A 19,396-nucleotide genomic window follows, 5' to 3' on the forward strand; every position below is an offset into this window, starting at 1 on the left:
TCAGTGTGTTCCTGGCTTGCTTGTACAGGGCCCTGTCACCACTTCTGTAGGCGTACTCCTTGCCCTTACGAAGATGTTGGAGTTAAGGAGTGAACCATGGTTTATTGTTGTTGTATGTGCAAAAGGTCTTTGTTGGCACACACACGTCTTCACAGAAACTGATGTATGATGTCACAGTGTCCGTGAGCTCATCTAGGTTCTCAGATGCAGCTTCAAAAACAGTCCAATCAGTGGAGTCAAAACAATCCTGCAGTTCCTGCTTTGCTGCGTTAGTCCACTTCTTCACAGTTTTGACTACAGGCTTGGCACGTTTGAGTTTTTGCCTATAAACTGGAATAAGATGGACCATGCAGTGATCAGAATGTCCCAAAGCTGCCCGGGGCACAGAGCGATAGGCATCTTTTAGAGTGGTGTAGCAGTGATCCAGTATGATGTTGTCCCTGGTGGGGCAGTCTATATGCTGTTTGTATTTAGGGAGTTCGTAGTTTAGGTTTGCTCTGTTAAAATCCCCAAGAATAATTGTAAAGGAATCCGGGAATTTCCTCTCCAGGGTAGTAATCTGGGGCCTGTTCTTCGTACCTCGCTAAGTAAGTTAGCTGGATTAGATTGTTGACGATTTTGCGTGATCCTGGATCGTTCGGTTCCCCGAAGCTCATCCGGGACTTGCTGTCATAGCAACAGAGCTGTAAGCGTAAACCTGCTCGGGAGCAGGTTTACTTTATGTAAACAGGATTAGATCGCGGCCACGCAGGTATGTCCGCTTCATTTATACGAAAGCAACAGCGATATTCCACCACTGTTTCACCATAAATAAATAACATCAATGTAACTAAAGATAATGCAGCACTTGATCCTTTTATTGATGTCACACAGATACATACAGGTCATTTCCTAAAAAAGGGAAATGTACTATTAACATTCTATTACATGTATGTGATTATTACAGATGTAATTCATATTTCAGAGTAGTAATTGTAAATTACTTCGTGTAATCAAGATGAGAGACCACGGCTATAAAAGCGAAGGTGGATTTGGGAAGCCTGTCGCAGCCATGTCCTGTCCGTATACGCGACCAACCCATTGCGGAAGGTGCAAGATTGATAAGGAGAGTCCTCAGAATTCAGCGTATATTGCGGGATAGACAGGATCCTTTAGCTCAGCGCGACAGTGTGCTCATTGAGAGATATCGATATTCCCGTGAGGGTATTATTTACTTAACCAACTTGTTGACGAGGGGGTGCAGGACCACCACCTGTCTTTTTTTCCTCTGCCCTTTTCTTGGTTGCTGTTATGAACAAACTAACAGAGTATTACAGGCCAGTATTACCTTGCCAAGAGACGAAAAGCAATCTAAGAGATAAATATTACCATTCTGTAGAATACTCCTGTATTCCACTTTTACTTGTTCCCATGTTCTTGTGGGTCCTGTTGTGGCTCTAATGTGAAAGGGGATATAATATAACATATTATAATATAATATAATGCCATATGATATTGGACAATATAGTGTCATATGATAGATCTACCCTACCGCCTACTGGTGTTGGCCAGAGGGGCCGATGGCGCGATATGGCAGCCTGGCTACAACCGTAGCTGCCTCCACCAGTGTGTGAATGTGGGAGTGAATGAATAGTGGTATCGTAAAGCGCTTTGGGTGCCTTGGAAAGCGCTATATGAACCCAATCCATTATTATTAGTATTATTATTAAATTACCTACGAGTTTGATTTGTCAGCAACTTTCTGCCAGCCCTCTCTCCTTGCTTTTGCAGCCTTTGCAGTGTTCTCTTGCGTTTTAATTAAACTCTGAAACTCCTGAAATCCCTCACTCATGAGTTCTTGCTCTGCTGCCGGAAAATACCGTGCACGCCCCTTCGACATTTTCGCCGACCAATCAGCGGGTTGCCGATCAATGTTTCTACTATCGATGCATAGCCCCTTTTACGACACCCAGTGATGTCACATTACTGCGTCCAGCTGTACTAATCGTCAACAGCAGGCGTGTTCGGGGAACCGGATTAGCGAGCTCACGGTTAGCGCGATGGTTTGGTCTTGGATGTGTCATTTGATCTTGGATGTAGTAAGCGACGTACGAAGAACAGGCCCCAGCTTGGGGTAGCTATCATGCTCAAGGATATTTGGCATGCAGACTGGAGGGATCGCACCACCAAGCTTCAGATTAGCAGGCGACCGCTCTACCACCTGAGCTACAGCCACCACCATGCAACTATTGTGACAGGTAATGTCACTGAAGTATTCTTATGCCAGCTGTAGACCATACATAAAGGATGGACATCATGAAGTAGCCATATTGGTGCTTTGAAATCAGGCATAATAGATTGAGTGGCTGAGTCTGACTATGAAAGTGTGAGACACTGCAAACTAATAGAAAACCAACATGTCGGTCACAATGTCAGCCTGCCTTAAAGAATATTTTGCACATTTTGGCTACCTGGATTTTTTAAAATGTAAATGCAGATGACAAATCTGCTTGTTAGTTGACACAAAACTGTAGATTTTAAAATGAAAAATACAAACTGCTTAAGTATAAGCTGGAGATTCAACATTTGCTCCATAGTGTAGTGGTGTACACATGTAACTAACAAGTAAAAGCTCCCAGCATTGATTCTAGGAGGATATATGGATCTCTTTGGGATTGTGTCAAAATTACGCAACGCTACCTGCCATGGTGGCCTGTTATTATTACAAGAAGTTTCTTCTTAGTTGGCCGTCCGACTGCGGTCTGGAGTGTGGGGCCTTCCTGCTGCTGCAGAGTCGGGGCGGTCTGCCTCCCCCCACTGCAGGGAAAAGTGTAACACCACCTGGGTCTGGGTGCAGTTCCCCCCTCCAGGGGCAAGGGTACCTAGACCCGGTTCGTAGAGTACGCTTGGGGAGTGTGATCGTGTGTACAGCGTCTCTTTATGTCTGTCTCCACGTTGGTTGAGTGTGGAGTAAGTGCATATGAGAGCATGAGGGTGGGAATGAATGTTTGTATCTGTGTGTGCCTGTATGTCTGTGTCTATATGTCAGGTTGGGTGTCAGGCGCCACCTCTCTGGGGACATCTCAGGCCCTCCAAGGTTTGGAGGCCTATCTCCCCCTACCACCACTTCCCCTGCCAGTGGCGGACTCCCTCAGACATCGGTGCGTTGGTGGTTCTTTGTGTCCGGGGATGGGCGTCCAGGTACACACCGGCTCACTCCTTGGCGGCCGCTTATCGGGGCCTGGAGCCTGGGGCTCGCTCGGGCCACTTCGGAGGTGGGGTGCCCCCGGCCTCTCGGCCTGGGGCTCGGTCACTCAGGCACGGCTGGCTGCCGGCGGAGCTCACGGGCGCGTCACTGCAACTCCCCCTGGCTTCTGCTCCGCGGCTGCTGAGTGAGCCCTCATCTGGGACAGCTCAGCTCTTTCTGGGACAGTGGCGCGGCTGCCCCTCTGTTGGTCTTCCTTGGTCTCTTGTATTCTGGGGGCTTCTGGATGTCTGGAGTTTTGATCTCCTCCACACCTGCTTCATGCCCTGGAGGACGGGGCTGTGGGCCCCCCCCACACCCTCTAGCAGATTATTACATGAAGGAACCTTTAAAAAAAAAACAAAAAAAAACAAGCGCGTCCATGCTTACAGGTGTACACACGGGTGATCACACCCACAAACTACACCCTTTTTGGCTCCTACCTCAAAGCACACTGTGTTCTGTTGATCTTATGTGCTGCGCAATAATGTTTAATATTTAGTATTTACTGTCATATTCCCATATATCATTGTGATGTTGTTTATTCTATTACTCTTGTTCTCTTCTGCTTGTTTTCTTTTTTTCTTTCTCAGCAGGTGATTGATATATGCATTTTTTTTTCTCTACCCATTCTGTTGGTTTATGTTTTTTGCCCTTCTCCCCCGTCCCTCTTCTCAGCTGTTTCTCTTTCCCTCTTTCTTTCTTTCTCCCCTTCTTTCCCCCAGTCAAGTCTGTCCCGTATTCAGTAAGTGAAAATAAAATAAACAATAAAAGGTGAATCAAATGGACCATTACGGCAAGGCTGGGATGGTCAATTTGGTAAAGTAAATCCGTTGTGCATCTTTGTTTGCCTTTAGACAACAATTCTGATGGCAAAAGAGCCAAACGGGACAGGCAAAAAAAAAAAAAAAAAAAAAAAAGTAGTTTCTTCTTCTATAGGATGAAGATTCAACAGTTTTTCCAGTGCAAATCATAGCTAGCAGTGTTTGCTTTAATTTATTGAGTGTATTCCTTTTTCAAATGTTCATAGACAGCCACAGTTCTTAGTCTACGTCTAAACTCTGCTGGTCTGATAATAATAGAGTTTATCTTTCCACGTGATTTAAATAAGAAGAATAAGAAGAAACAGGAACAGAGAGAAAAACAAATCAAGCTACTGGCAATAGGACTGTGACAAAGTGGGTGAGAAGACCATTTGTCTACATTCTTAGTTAACATTCTTGCTTTGAGTTAACCATATTTCACATGTAATCTGCAATCCGGTTGTTCAGTGATGACGCGACGAATCCTACTTCCGGGTCTAAAGTTGTCTGCGTTTAATATGGCTTTTGTGTTGTTAACATGTTTAATGTTATGTATTTTCTTCTATTTGATCTCAAAAAGCTCCTAAAACAGTCAGTGATCACTGTTGACCTCCCTCTGCTTTTATTACTGCTAATCATTTATTTAAGCTCAGTTTTTAAAACCTTAGGATCTAACTACAGCCCAGCCCATGCAGCAGTATATGAATGACTAACCTCGTATTGTGGATGGATTATCTCAGTTGTTCTCCTGGCTGAAGTTTGGTCCTTTTACAGCATCCTGCCATGCGATTACATTTGTTTCTGACCACCAACAACACTCACGTTAACTTTTATCGAGTGGGAAAAAAAGTTAGCTTGTTTATATTATGCTAACATAGCTGTGTCGCTAGCAGTCACGTAGCACATCATTATATACCAGCTAGCCCAACTTCAGTAACCCTACAAACGTCACCGCTGTTTAGTTTTCTGTCTTCATTTATGCTGGAAGTGATAACAGAGCTGTACGTTTTAATTTGTTTCCAAAACCCCGCAGTCAGGACATGCTATATTGTATTTAGATAGAAGCTAGCGAGCTAACTCCCTGCTAACTTCTAACTCCGTTAAATGTCATAAATTCCGTTTTCATGGATGCCTGGATGTTAAACTCAATTGTTACACCTGGTAGAGCAGAACGCTGATCATTTTATTAAAGATGAAAGACTTTAGACAGTTTTTCAACTCTCAGTAATGCCACAGTGATCGTTTGATATATGGACCTGCAGCGGAGTTTAGACCCAGACACGGCTAGTGATGTCAGACTGAACAACCGGATAGGCAAACATCTACTATCCCGGGTTTGTTTATGTTTTGCACTTTTACAGATTATATAATATAACATCTTGGTTTAAATCAATTCATACAAGTTTGTTAAGTTAACATGTTCTTTATTTCAACTGTTAATTTGTATTGTTTAGAACTTACCTTACCTACCTGTCTTGCAGAAACAAAAGGAGGAAATGTAGTTTTACTTCCTGCTTTATACCTTCTGGGTTCATTTGAGGTCACAGGAAGAGACCAAGTGCAGAAGGGGAAGAACTCTTATAATTTAATAAAGTTGATTTTAGAGGGTTTATGAAGAGATAGATTTATTGTTGTAATATGTATTGATTACACCAGAGTTTATGTTGCCAGTAAAGAGGAGTAGTAGAGGTTTGAATATAATCATGTTCATCTTACCTACCTACTGAATGGAATAGTCCAGAGGAGAAATTGTTTGGTTAAGTGGACTATTTAAGCAGAAGAACTCTGAAGTGTTTCAGAGGAGAAAGGTTCAGGTCAGTGTAGCTGTGTGCAGTTTGACCTTAATTTCTGTTGATTTAAGTTCAGTTATGTTTATTTGAACTGAGTTAATTATAGAGTTGAGTTTCTTATTTGTTTTTTTGTAAATATTGTTTGGGCCACAAAATGGTGAATAAATCACTTGCTACACTGGGCAGCATCAGTCTCCTGCACTTCTTTGACCGCTTAAGTCGAGTCCTACCACAAGGACGAATCACTTATAAAAACATATGCAGCACCAGTGTTGTGCACAAAATGTACTGATAATGTCCTTATTTGACATTATGGTTAAATCTATACATTAGCTTGCGTGTGACTGTGAACTCATTCAGTTTATATTGTTTTCAGTCTGAAATAGCTGCAAGTTAGAAATGATCCAGTGATTGTCAGGGTGGTGTGATGACACCAAGTTACTTTATTTCTGAAAAGTTAATAATAAGCAGGGTGAAACACTGAACTGTGTCCCCACTGTTAGGACATATGTGCTGTTAAGGTCCGTGTATCAAGAGAATGGAAACTTTGTTTCAGCAGCTGGTAAGATTTTTCCTATATTTGCGCCATAAAAGTTAATACATGTATTGTAAATATGTACATGTGGATTTTAAATATAATATTTATATATAAATGTATAAAAAAAATTACGTTTCTGTTAAAATGTTTCGTGACAAATCTGTCACATTGCACATGTCTAATTTTATGCGTAATGCGGATAATTTTCTTTTTAAATTGTATTTATTTATTTTTTACAATTTTTTTTTATTTCCTGAACTCAGGGGAGTTATCTAAACCACAGTTTCAGCTGAGTCACACTACTCTCTCAGTTATTAAACCATTTCGCTGGTACAGCTAACATGACACTGAGCTCAAATTTACATGATTACAATCTATGACTGAAGTGTGATCATGAAAAGATTCAAAAAAGGTGATTATTATTGTTTTTCTGTGAACTTTCAGACACAGCTAGAAATGAAACAGTTACAGTTTATGAATCAGACAGGGTAAACTTAAGTCTAATCTAATCTTTGTTTTATTCACAACTTGTGTTTAAAAAAAAATCAGTAAATCCAATTTTAAAATCTAGATTTTCTCACTCATTTAAACATGTTTGAAATCTTTGTTAATACCCATTCTCCAAAAGTTTGACTGTGACTTTAAAAATATAGGCAGCATCTTTACAGGTGATAGTAAACACATTTATAAAAGTGATTCATCGGATTTCTCTCCTTTACTTCAGACCCATGGCAACGCTCTATTCCTCATCCTTGTTTTGGGATTAGGAGGAAGCTTTCAGGTCGGCTTCCATGTCACTGGACTGAGTTCTCCTTCGCCGGTGAGACACGTCGCCTTTATCATTTCTTCTCCATTCTGTCTCGATTATCTGGATCACATTTAATAACAGTTTAGATCTATCTCCACAGTACATCCAGCGCTTCATCAACAGCAGCTGGTATGACAGATACGGAGAGCCTCCACATCCGCAGACGGTCACAATGATCTGGTCTCTTATTGTTTCCATGTTTGCTGTCGGGGGACTCTTCGGTGCCATCAGTGTCAAATTTATCTCAGACTTGCTGGGAAGGTGAGTATGAAGACAGATGTTGTACCAAGCTGTATAGCCTACGGAGACCTGAAGTCATGAGCTTTCCTTCTTCAGAAAAAAGGCAATGATCTGCAACAGCTTCATTGCTGTTCTTGCAGCAGGATTCATGCTGACAAGTAAAAATGTCAACTCTTTCGAAATGATCATTGTGGCAAGATTTCTGTTTGGTTACTCAGCAGGTAAGTTGCCATATTCTACAGACTCCTTATTAATATGTTTTCACCACCTATACTCACCATGCTTGCTTTATGTGACCTGCAGGCTTGGGAATGAACACTCACTTAATATATCTTGGGGAGATTTCACCCAGAAAGATAAGAGGGATAGTGACTCTGACCTCAGCCACTTTTTTGTCACTCGGGAAAGTGTCTGGGCAGACGTTTGGGTTAAGGTAAGCACCTGAAGTTGATATGAAAAAGAAAAATGGGCTTTAACCCATTGTCAAAAGCTACTGCAGCATATTATGACAATAGATTACAAATTAAACACAACATTTCATTTTGATTTTTCAGCGAGATCCTTGGCCGCGAGGACACGTGGGACATTCTCCTTAGTGTCGCTGCACTTTTCTCCTTTGTTCAGATTGTGATGTTGCCTTTTTTTCCTGAGACGCCAAGATATTTACTCATAGAGAAAGGTGATGATAAGGCATGCAAAAAAGGTTAGTAGCTTTGCGCAGTTTATGTATCAAACACGACCCCAGATGTTTATGAAAATGTTCTACAAACACATACTAGTTAAAGATAAATGATAGTCTTGTGAAATTACAAGTCAATCAGTCCCTGCGTGTTTTGTATTTGAGCAAAGTTGCACATTTTTCAGTTCTTATCCCCTCCGTGATTTGGGATTTTCTGGTTTCAGCTCTCCAGAGTCTGTGGGGCCAAGGTGACTACCAACAAGAAATGGATGAGATGTTGACTGAGCAGGCAGCCATTGAAGCAGCCCCACCAGTGAGCCTTCTGCAGCTGCTGAGAGACAGGACTGTCCGATGGCAGGTCATCACCATCTCCATCATCTACTGTTGCAACCAGCTGTCGGGCATTTCTACAGTATGAACAATACCATATAGTATTAGTATAATACCATATGATACAATATGATATATGATATAGGATTGCTAAATTGCAAAATGATACATTACAACAATTTTGTGACTTTTGGAGGTTCACGCACATGCATACATGACATATCTGTATAACTACAGATCAATATATCTATTGATATCTGTATATATGAGACTTCATTGTTCCTTCCATATCAAGTTTCTATCAACAGAATAGACTAAAATATAAATCAGATTTCATGCTGACTGTTTATAGCCTAATAGTGCCTCTTTTCTTCCCAGATTAGTACCTTTACTTATGACATCTTCCTGGAGGCAGGTATACCAAAGAAGAAGATCCGCTATATCACTCTCGGTCTTGGAGTGGCTGAAATTCTCACCTCGCTCACCTGTGTAAGCAAACACTCAGTCTGTGCCTGAGCTCATCTGTGTAAATGAGCATTTTAAGTGTATACATCCTTTCATTTCTACTATTAGAGACAATCTTCTTATGACAAGTCTGTCATTATTTTCTCCCTTCCTCAATTTCAGGGTCTTCTCATTGACCTCACAGGGAGAAGACCATTGCTGTTCGGCGGTTACGGTGTCATGTCTGCTTGCTGGATTTTTGTCACTGTCACACTCAACCTGAAGGTAAACCATTACCAGTGGTGGGCAACATAATATTAATAAAAGTAAAAGCAATGTAAAGAAAGCAAAACAAAAACAGTTGATTTGTTAAAGACAACAAATGTCAGGTGTGTGAAGAGACTGAGGACCCAAGTGCAGGCAAACTGAGACGAGGGTGGATGATAACAAAAAACGAGCCTTTATGGACAGCTGAACAAAAACTACAAACAGGTGGAACAGAGAAAACTAAGCAAAACCTAAACTGGGAAAAACTATGCATAAACATATAACCTGAGGGTGGAAACCACAGGCCAGAAAAGAGAGACCAGGAAACGCGGGTAAAGCTGACGGAAGAAATACAGAAGCAACATGGAAGAAAACAAGCAGACGGACCAACAAGGGACAAAGGGAAGTACACACAATAAATACACACAAGGTAACGATGGAAATGCAAACAGGATGTTCCTTGAGTTGACTGTTGTTGTAATTTGGTGCAATATAAAAAAAATTGAATTGAATTAAATTGAATAGGAGGGAGATACAGCTGAACCTAATTAGAAGTGATGAGACAGGGAGGAAGCAAAACAGAATACACTGACATAAAACACGGACTTTCAAAGTAAAACAGGAAATACATGAACACAGAGACCTGAAACGTTGGCACAGGAAGGCACAGAGTGGGCATAACACGGAACACAGGAGAGGCACATAAACAAAACCTAAAGACTGGAAAATCACAGATGACACCATTTCTACTCGTCAAGATCAAGGATCAAGGAAGTTTTCTTTTCATTTGCAACACGTTTACATGAGGTGGAATGAAATTACGTACACACGGTCCCGGTTATCCATAGAAGGGAAAAGAAACAGAATAACGAAGAAACTAACAAATAGCAAGTAATGAAATAATACAATATAAGTAGAGTGCAACAACCTGAGTACCAGTATGGAGTATAAATATAGAAATATAGGTATAAACATTTTAGCAGCAAGAGGGCATGATGACCAGCATTAATAAAGTGATGGTGTCAGTAAAGTATCAGTAGTATAACAGTTCTTGTCCATTTATGCATTGAGAAGTCTCACAGCTTCTGGAATGAAGCTGTTTCTGTCTAGTATTTTGCATTTAATGCTCCTCAGCCTCCTGCCTGAGGGGAGCAGGACAAAGAGTGTGTGTGCTTGGTGAGTGGGGTCCTTCATGATACAGGTAGGCCTCTTCCTGCATCTGGAGGTGTACATGTCTGTGACGGTTGGGACAACAACTGTCTGTGTAGCCTTCACTGGAAAGTACACTAGTAACAATATTGCCAATATGACTGAAGATGACCTGTTTCATAAAGGGGAAAATGTGTATAAGCTATCACTGCTGTGATGATAAAAGGCAGAAATATAGAAATTAATCTGATGCAAAATCAAATATATGCATTGAAAACTGTCTTTCACACAGGATTCCAGCTACTGGGTTCCATACATTACTGTGAGTTTGATGGTTGTCTTCATCATGTTCTTTTGTGGAGGACCTGGTAAGCATAAAGCACTTATACATACTGTATGTAGCGTAACGTTTTTATTTAGTATCCAGTACATCACACCTGTAGCAGTTATGGAAAACGTGTATATATGCAAAGATAACAAGGTCAATTCCCTGTTCTTTCTCTGATTCTCACAGGAGGAGCCACACCAACGCTCAACAGTGAGCTCTTCATTCAGTCTAATCGAATGGCATCACTCGTCCTCACAGGGCTGCAGGGGTGGTTTATGTTTGCAGTGATGGGCCTGGTCTTTCCATTCCTCATTGTACGTACGACCAAACTGAAAATAAGCAGCGCATTACACTATAACACCCACAGGGATCTATATGTTATGCTGAAATCATGAATGACGTTTCTTTCCCAGGATGCTCTCAGCTCGTACTTATTTGTGCTGTTTGCCTCTGCCTGCATGCTGGGTAGTCTTTATACCTTCTTCCTTTTGCCTGAGACTAAAGGCAAGACCCTGCTGGAGATCTCAGAGGAGTTTAAAGCCATCACCGTCTGTGGGAAATCCTTTGCAGAGGAAACGAGAACAGAGACCAGGTTGTGATGAGGACCACGTATAGCTACAGCAAAAAACATGAGGGAAAAAACAATTTTTCTTTCAGGACAAGATTGAATGACTGTGGAAAAAAACATGCTTTGCAAATAAATGACTCACAATGACATTAAACAATGTTACAATTCCCAAAATTTGGAATCTTCCAACTTCAGTTTTTGCTTTTTAGTTGCTTCTGCTATTTTCTGTTTGTCCATAAATGGTGACTGTTGTGCAATCAGATCCTGTACGAAGTTTTTTCTTGGCCCACGTTTCTTTACAACTAACAACAACCAGTGTTGGTCAAGTTACTTGAAAAAAGTAATCAGTAACTAATTACGGATTACTTCCCCAAAAAAAGTAATCCCGTTACTTTACTGATTACTTATTTTCAAAGGTAATTAATTACTTAGTTACTTTTTAAAAACACTATTTACAACCTGAATAGGTGATAAAGCGATAGATCTTTCAGCCCAATTCTACTTTTTCTACATAATCCATCATACAAAATGTAATCAAATGGAAAAGTCCCTTTTTAAAACTTGTTTTATTAGTTTTAGTCTTTTAACTTTATGAATCAAGCAAATAGATGCAAGTAAAACACAGCACAAAATAAATAAAGTCAAAGACTAGCTGTCCTTTTGCTCTATTTTCACCTGTAAAGCAGGAGTGAGGTAGGCGGAGGTTTACCCTGGTGCAGGTGTGCCGCAGAGGTCAGTTGAAGAATCCACGAGTTTTTCTGTGAATTCCCCATTACATCGTAGCGCACTCGGTGCGTGCTTGGAAGTTTAGGGGATTTTTTTCGCTGTAAAAAAATGTTTTCTTCCCACGCACAATGCTAATGGACGCTAATGTTTTTGTCACTTTTTATGGAATCAAACTTAAAGTAAGGTCAGTACTTCCACGCTTTAAACGCTGCACGCTCATACTCTCTCCCGCACTCGATATATTATCCATTGTTGATCTGCACACAGCTGTTGTCAGGAACGTTGCAATTGCTTACGTCACTGTCATGCGACATTCACACAAAAAAAATCACGGTTTTAGTAACGCAGCGTTCCTACGGAAAAGTAACGGTAATCTAATTACCATTTTTTCAATCAGAATCGGAATACTTTATTGATCCCTGGGGGAAATTATTTTTTGTTACAGTGCTCCATTATAAACCAACATTAAGACAAGACAGACAATACACTAACTAAGAATAGTACAATATATACATATATATACATACATACATAAGTCACTCATAAATAAATAGCTGAAAAAGAAACGTGTAGTTATAGCAGCAAACAGTGTGTTAAGTGGATGCGTTGTACAGGGAGATGGCCACAGGCAGGAAAGATTTCCTGTGTCGTTCAGTGGTGCTTTTCGGTAATCTCAGTCTCTCACTGAACGTGCTCCTGTGACTGACCAGCATGTCATGGAGTGGGTGGGAGGTGTTATCCAACATTGTCTTTATCTTGGACAGCATCCGCCTCTCCGACACCACCTTGAGGGAGTCCAGCTCCATCCCCACAACATTGCTGGCCTTACAGATTAGTTTATTGAGTCTGTTGGCATCTGCGACCCTCAGCCTGCTCCCCCAGCATGCAACAGCATAGAGGATTGCACTGGCCACAACAGACTCATAGAAAATCCTCAGCATTTTCTGGCATATGTTGAAGGACCTCAGTCGCCTCAAAAAATAGAGACGACTCTGGCCCTTCCTGTAAAGTGCTGTGGTGTTTTTAGCCCAGTCCAGTTTATTGTCAATGTGTACTCCAAGGTATTTATAGTCCTCCACAATGTCAACACTGACCCCCTGGATTGAAACAGGGGTCAAGTGTTTCCTGGTCTTCCTGAAGTCCACGATCAGTTCCTTGGTCTTTGCCACGTTGAGCTGCAGATGATTCTGCTCACACCACGTGACAAAGGAGTCGACCACAGCCCGGTACTCTGTCTCATCATCCCTGCTGATGCATCCAACCACCGCAGAGTCATTTTTTCAATAATAATCCCTTACTTTACTCGTTACTTGAAAAGAGTAATTGGATTACTTAAGTAATCGGCAGTAACGCGTTACTGCCCATCTCTGACAACAACTAACCTGCATAATGGGCTTCCATTACAATTCTAAGATACAGTATTAAGTAATCATCAGGTAATGGCATAATATCATTATGCAATTTTCCATATGCCCAAACACTATGCTCTTAAATGCCACTAGTTTAGCCAACAGCAAAGTTGGAGAAAAGGAGCGCTTCAGAGAAAACGTAGTAGTGAAAGGAAGGCTCACTTTATGATGTTTCACTAATTAAGAATTCTTCGTATGGAGGATCAATCATACAACAGCTATAGAATTAACTGGGGTGTCCCTCAAGGTTTAATTTTAGATCCCTTGTTTTTCTTTTTTCTCTTTTTTTCACTTTTGTTACTAAGGGATCCTGCCCATCTCCAAATGCACTTTTCTATGTTGTTTACACCAGATTTTGAGCCTACTATCTGAATGTTGAAGCAGAAATCAAGACCAGGTGATTTCCTGTTCTAAGTTGACTGGAGTGGCACCCCGTGTGGTGTTTAAACTTCAGTATGTGTAGTGTGCATACTGTTAAGCTCTTCCACATACCTTGGTTGAAATGAGTAGTTATTTGAGATGCTGTTTATTTTCTGCGCTTTTGGTCACTCAGACCACATCACTTTCTCCAGAGATCAACTGCTAAACATCAGGCAGTCGTCTCACTATAGTTCTTATCCATTTTTCACAAACCTGGAAAGTTTTTTGGAGATTTTAGTTGGAGGTGCAGCAGCTCTCTGTGGCTCCTGGAGAAGACGTAGACGGGGGAGTCGCGCTGGTGAAACTACGTTGGCGAGGATTCCGCACGGCACTCCCCTCCATTCACCTCGCGAATCTCCGCTCTCTTCCAAACAAAGTCGACGAATTACTGCTCTTAAACCGGACTAACAAGGACTTTGCACGCTCTGCTGCCCTCTGCTTCACTGAAACCTGGCTCAGTGAGCGAGTCCCAGACGCTGTCTTAAATCTGCCGGGCTTCCAACTTCACCGGGCGGACCGCGAAACAGAGCTCTCAGGGAAAACAAAGGGTGGTGGAGTCTGCTTCTACATTAATGAAGGTTGGTGTACTGATGTCACAGTGTTACAGAAACACTGCAGCCCACACTTGGAAAGTTTTTTCATCAACTGTAAACCTTTTAATTCACCGCGGGAGTTTTCTTCCTTCATGCTGGTCGGAGTTTACATCCCTCCACAGGCCAACGCAAACAACGCACTGTGCGAGCTGGCTGACCAGGGGCCCGTTCTTCGTACGTTGCTTACTACATCCAAGATCAAATGACACATCCAAGACCAAACCATCGCGCTAACCATGAGCTCGCTAATCCAGTTCCCCGAACACACCTGCTGTTGACGATTAGTACAGCTGGACGCAGTAATGTGACATCACTGGGTGTCGTAAAAGGGGCTATGCATCGATAGTAGAAACATTGATCGGCAACCCGCTGATTGGTCGGCGAAAATGTCGAAGGGGCGTGCACGGTATTTTCCGGCAGCAGAGCAAGAACTCATGAGTGAGGGATTTCAGGAGTTTCAGAGTTTAATTAAAACGCAAGAGAACACTGCAAAGGCTGCAAAAGCAAGGAGAGAGGGCTGGCAGAAAGTTGCTGACAAATCAAACTCATAGGTAATTTAATAATAATAATAATAATGGATTGGGTTTATATAGCGCTTTCCAAGGCACCCAAAGCGCTGTACGATACCACTATTCATTCACTCCCACATTCACACACTGGTGGAGGCAGCTACGGTTGTAGCCAGGCTGCCATATCGCGCCATCGGCCCCTCTGGCCAACACCAGTAGGCGGTAGGGTAGATCTATCATATGACACTATATTGTCCAATATCATATGGCATTATATTATATTATAATATGTTATATTATATCCCCTTTCACATTAGAGCCACAACAGGACCCACAAGAACATGGGAACAAGTAAAAGTGGAATACAGGAGTATTCTACAGAATGGTAATATTTATCTCTTAGATTGCTTTTCGTCTCTTGGCAAGGTAATACTGGCCTGTAATACTCTGTTAGTTTGTTCATAACAGCAACCAAGAAAAGGGCAGAGGAAAAAAAGACAGGTGGTGGTCCTGCACCCCCTCGTCAACAAGTTGGTTAAGTAAATAATACCCTCACGGGAATATCGATATCTCTCAATGAGCACACTGTCGCGCTGAGCTAAAGGATCCTGTCTATCCCGCAATATACGCTGAATTCTGAGGACTCTCCTTATCAATCTTGCACCTTCCGCAATGGGTGGCTCGCGTATACGGACAGGACATGGCTGCGACAGGCTTCCCAAATCCACCTTCGCTTTTATAGCCGTGGTCTCTCATCTTGATTACACGAAGTAATTTACAATTACTACTCTGAAATATGAATTACATCTGTAATAATCACATACATGTAATAGAATGTTAATAGTTCATTTCCCTTTTTTAGGAAATGACCTGTATGTATCTGTGTGACATCAATAAAAGGATCAAGTGCTGCATTATCTTTAGTTACATTGATGTTATTTATTTATGGTGAAACAGTGGTGGAATATCGCTGTTGCTTTCGTATAAATGAAGCGGACATACCTGCGTGGCCGCGATCTAATCCTGTTTACATAAAGTAAACCTGCTCCCGAGCAGGTTTACGCTTACGGCTCTGTTGCTATGACAGCAAGTCCCGGATGAGCTTCGGGGAACCGAACGATCCGGGATCACGCAAAATCGTCAACAATCTAATCCAGCTAACTTACTTAGCGAGGTACGAAGAACAGGCCCCAGGGCCCTGTTTCAGGAAGCCGGTTTGGAAAACTCAGAGTGAAAAACGACACTCACGGTTGAGTAACCCCGAACTGTCCAACTCGGAATATTCCGTTTCAGAAAGGCTGATAACAATTAGTTCAGTCAACGCGGAGTTGCTTTAACCCCAAGTGAAGCGCGCGGACGAGGATACATAAAGCCCTGATAAGCGGAGCACAGATTAAGCGAGTCACCATGGAGACGGAGGGAAAGAAGGCGCGGTCAATGTATTTCACAGCGCTTGAGGCCGAAATTCTGATCGCAGCATATGCCGATAACATGCAAATTCCGCGGAAAAAAGTAACACAGCCACAGCTGCAAAAGAAAGGGAGCATGCATGGCAAAACATAGCCGACAGAGTCAATGCGTGAGTGTTAATATAAACATTGATCTAGGGATTTCCACCCATTTAACACGTTATTTTATCATATGTTATTTTATTTGTTATTTTATACATTTTATTTTGTGATGTGATGTGAGCGCAGGTGCAACCCAACAGGCCCCAAACGTGCCTGGCAGCAAGTAAAAATGAAATATAAAAATATAGTCCAAACAGGTAAGGTGTAATTGTATTATGAGCCATAGTGCTTGGTCTGTTTGTCCCATGTAAATCAATTGCAGTTAGAGGCTACATTAATTTTCTTTCTGTAAGCACTTATTGAAATTATCTGAGCACATTACAAATACATATTTGCTTACTCTGTATGCTCAAATGTGGCCCGTTATAGCCAACAGAAAAAAAGCGGAGGCCCGAAAAACAGGTGGGGGTCCTCCACCACCACCACTCACAGAGGCTGAGCAGTTGGCCCTCAGCCAAAACAGTGGGCGCCCTGTGGCCGAAGGCATCTCTGCGGGGACATCCTCTGAGTCAATAACCCCGCAAGACACAAGTGCCTACATAAGGGGTAAATTCAAAATAATACATGATGTGCATACATCCTTTCTTCACAGTCACCTTTGCAGTGCGACACATTCATTTGATAAACTCTTTACCATAATGAATTATTTTGTAGTGAAGTTATTTTCCGACTGATTTTGCCTTCCCTCAGTCTTGGTTGTCTTTGAGAGCATAATGACAATGAAGTGTAAGGTGCTTGGTATGTTTGTTAATTGCCATTTGGTCCCTTGTAAGTTATAAGTGACCTGTATAAACCTCATATTCTATCAGTTGATGGTGATGGTGTACTGCATCTGGTGCAGCCTCCTGTTGAGCCAGACCAACATGCAGTTGTAAGTAATACTCCACAGATTATATGAGTTTACAGTAGAACAGCAATGTTGTCTATTTCTTTACTACAGGAAAATAATGAAGAAACATTGACAGCTGTTACAGAGGAGGAAGCAACAGAGACACTTTATGAGGTTTACATCTTTTAATACTTTGTGTACAGGAAATACAGGCGACCAATAAAGCCAGTTGAACAAAAAATCTGTTTATTCTTCTTTCAACATGTTGAGGTGATGGGTCAAAAGAAATGATTGTGACATATGGTGTCTCTGACTGCGCTTCCATCTTGTATGTCCGTGCGAGGGTCAGGATGTTCATGGTTTGGATCACTGCTGATGTTTGGTTCAGAAGGACAGTGTTCTCCTCTAATTGTGGCAATGTTGTGAAGAATCACACATGCCACAATAATGTCACATGCCCTTTCTGGGGTGACCCTGAGTCTTTGCAGGCACTGGAACCGGGCCTTAAGCATTCCGATAGTCATTTCAATTCTGGCTCTTGTCCTGCAATTAGCCAGATTATATCGCTGCTGTGGGCCCGGTTCAGGGTCAGGGTAAGGGGTAAGCAAATAGGGTAAACATGGATACCCCCTATCACCAAGCAAGTAGCCAGTGAACTCTCCTAAGACAGAAGGGTACACTTCAGTTCAAATGTCCCTGAAGCAATTGGTCTTTATATATTTTAAAGTATTCTCAACTCACCATGTCCAAATTTTGTGCTCAGTGTACATTCACGGAATATTTGTGAGTCATGGACAGAGCCTGGCCACTTGGCTTCCACATTTGTGATAATGTTGGCAGCATCACATATGATCTTCACAGTGCAGAGAACACAAATTAGCATCCATTACTATAATGAAATAATTTGTTAGTTTGACATGCTACAGGGAACTATGTACCTGTACATTAATGCTGTGGAAAGACTTCCTGTTCACATAGTCTCCTTCATTTACTGAAGGAGCAATGATTGGAATGTGAGTGCCATCTGTACAGCCAATCACGCCTGGGAACCCTAAAAATAAATGTGCAATTTAAGTAGTAGTCCAAGTATCACCACATCATACATTAAGTTTTGGTCATCCTGATACCTGCAATTTTGTGGCATCCCTCTTTGATAAATCTTGTGGGTCTGTGACCGGGGAACACCACAAACGAGTACAGGAGACGTTTCAGTGCAACTCTAACATTCCTGACTGCCCGACAGACGGTAGCCTTGGAAACGTGCTCAGCGTCACCAATATTATACAGAAAGCTCCCGTTTGCAAGAAACCGAAGTGCAATACAAATAATATGCAATGAACTGAGAGCATGTCCGCGATGTGTCACATGCGTAATATATGGCCTGAGGATGTTATCCAAATAAATTATAGATTGTGCTGAGAAACGGTAACGTTCGCACAGAAAATCATCAGGAAATGATAAAATGTCCAAACGCGCTCTGATCACTCTCTCCCGGCGGAGAGCTCTGCGGAGAATTTGGGCTTCACGATCTACTGGCTCTTCAAGGAAGTGGCACGCCATGTCCGACACTTCCTACTGTCAGGTTTCCGACAAAGGGGCGGAGACAGTCAGGGTTAGTTGTAGTAAACCTGCTAGGGGGCAGGTTAGCTTCACGGAGTGTGTCGTCATAGTGACTCACTCAGGCTGCAGCTGAACTCGCTTTGTGAAACCGAAAACCCAGAGTTTTCGTTAACTCAGGGTATACTTACTCAGTTTTTCCACTAAACCGGCTTCCTGAAACAGGGCCCAGGTCTCCAATGCTTCTATCAGATGATAAATAGCAAGAGTTTAGAAAAAGTGCTTTTGTGAATGAGGCAAGTCCATTTACCACTACCATTTGGATTTTAATGAAATACTCCATCATGGACTATTGAAACAAGACGCTGCAGCTCATTACATGAATAGATTCTTTAGTTATTTAGCAAAAGATTTTGGAGATTAGTGTGAACAACGCCACTGTTATTGTGCGATTTGTTAATAATATATCTAAATATTAAAGCTATATACACACCATTCTTGAAAGTACTGACCATTTTCATCACTGTATTCACAGTTTTGCTCTCACTGTAATCAAAGTCAAAGTCAGCTTTATTTAAAAAAAAAAAAAACGTGTACAGATCATCCACAGGAATT

General features: G+C 41.8%; 1 protein-coding gene across 8 annotated transcripts; it reads left to right on the plus strand.

Moving 5' to 3' along the window:
* The first annotated feature begins 92 nt into the window (after window positions 1-92).
* On the plus strand, window positions 93-11,365 carry slc2a9l1 (solute carrier family 2 member 9, like 1). Of its 8 annotated transcripts, XM_082533701.1 has the most exons (13): window positions 5,830-5,840; window positions 6,320-6,378; window positions 7,079-7,174; window positions 7,263-7,423; window positions 7,499-7,623; window positions 7,706-7,835; window positions 7,957-8,105; window positions 8,306-8,493; window positions 8,790-8,900; window positions 9,039-9,140; window positions 10,564-10,639; window positions 10,786-10,913; window positions 11,013-11,363. In XM_082533701.1, the coding sequence occupies exons 2-13, from the start codon at window positions 6,355-6,357 to the stop codon at window positions 11,196-11,198; spliced, it is 1,476 nt and encodes a 491-aa protein (XP_082389827.1). In that variant the 5' UTR covers window positions 5,830-5,840; window positions 6,320-6,354; the 3' UTR covers window positions 11,199-11,363. The 8 variants fall into 8 exon arrangements, with proteins under 8 accessions (XP_082389828.1, XP_082389830.1, XP_082389825.1 ...); XM_082533702.1 differs by lacking the exons at window positions 5,830-5,840; window positions 6,320-6,378 and adding an exon at window positions 93-2,237 and having other exon boundaries at window positions 11,013-11,364; XM_082533704.1 differs by lacking the exons at window positions 5,830-5,840; window positions 6,320-6,378 and adding an exon at window positions 93-751 and having other exon boundaries at window positions 11,013-11,364.
* The last annotated feature ends 8,031 nt before the right edge of the window (window positions 11,366-19,396 follow it).

The sequence above is a fragment of the Aulonocara stuartgranti genome, assembly GCF_965226115.1.
Source record: "Aulonocara stuartgranti genome assembly, chromosome: 5".
In the NCBI taxonomy this organism is placed as follows: Eukaryota; Metazoa; Chordata; class Actinopteri; order Cichliformes; family Cichlidae; genus Aulonocara; species Aulonocara stuartgranti.

Excerpts from the sequence above, each read along its gene's own strand:
- slc2a9l1 (XM_082533698.1), top strand. The coding sequence starts at position 5,277 with ATGGACCTGCAGCGGAGTTTAGACCCAGACACGGCTAGTGATGTCAGA. Across the intron at positions 10,640-10,785 it reads GTTCTTTTGTGGAGGACCTG|GAGGAGCCACACCAACGCTC; the intron begins GTAAGCATAAAG and ends TGATTCTCACAG. Across the intron at positions 10,914-11,012 it reads TGGTCTTTCCATTCCTCATT|GATGCTCTCAGCTCGTACTT; the intron begins GTACGTACGACC and ends TTTCTTTCCCAG.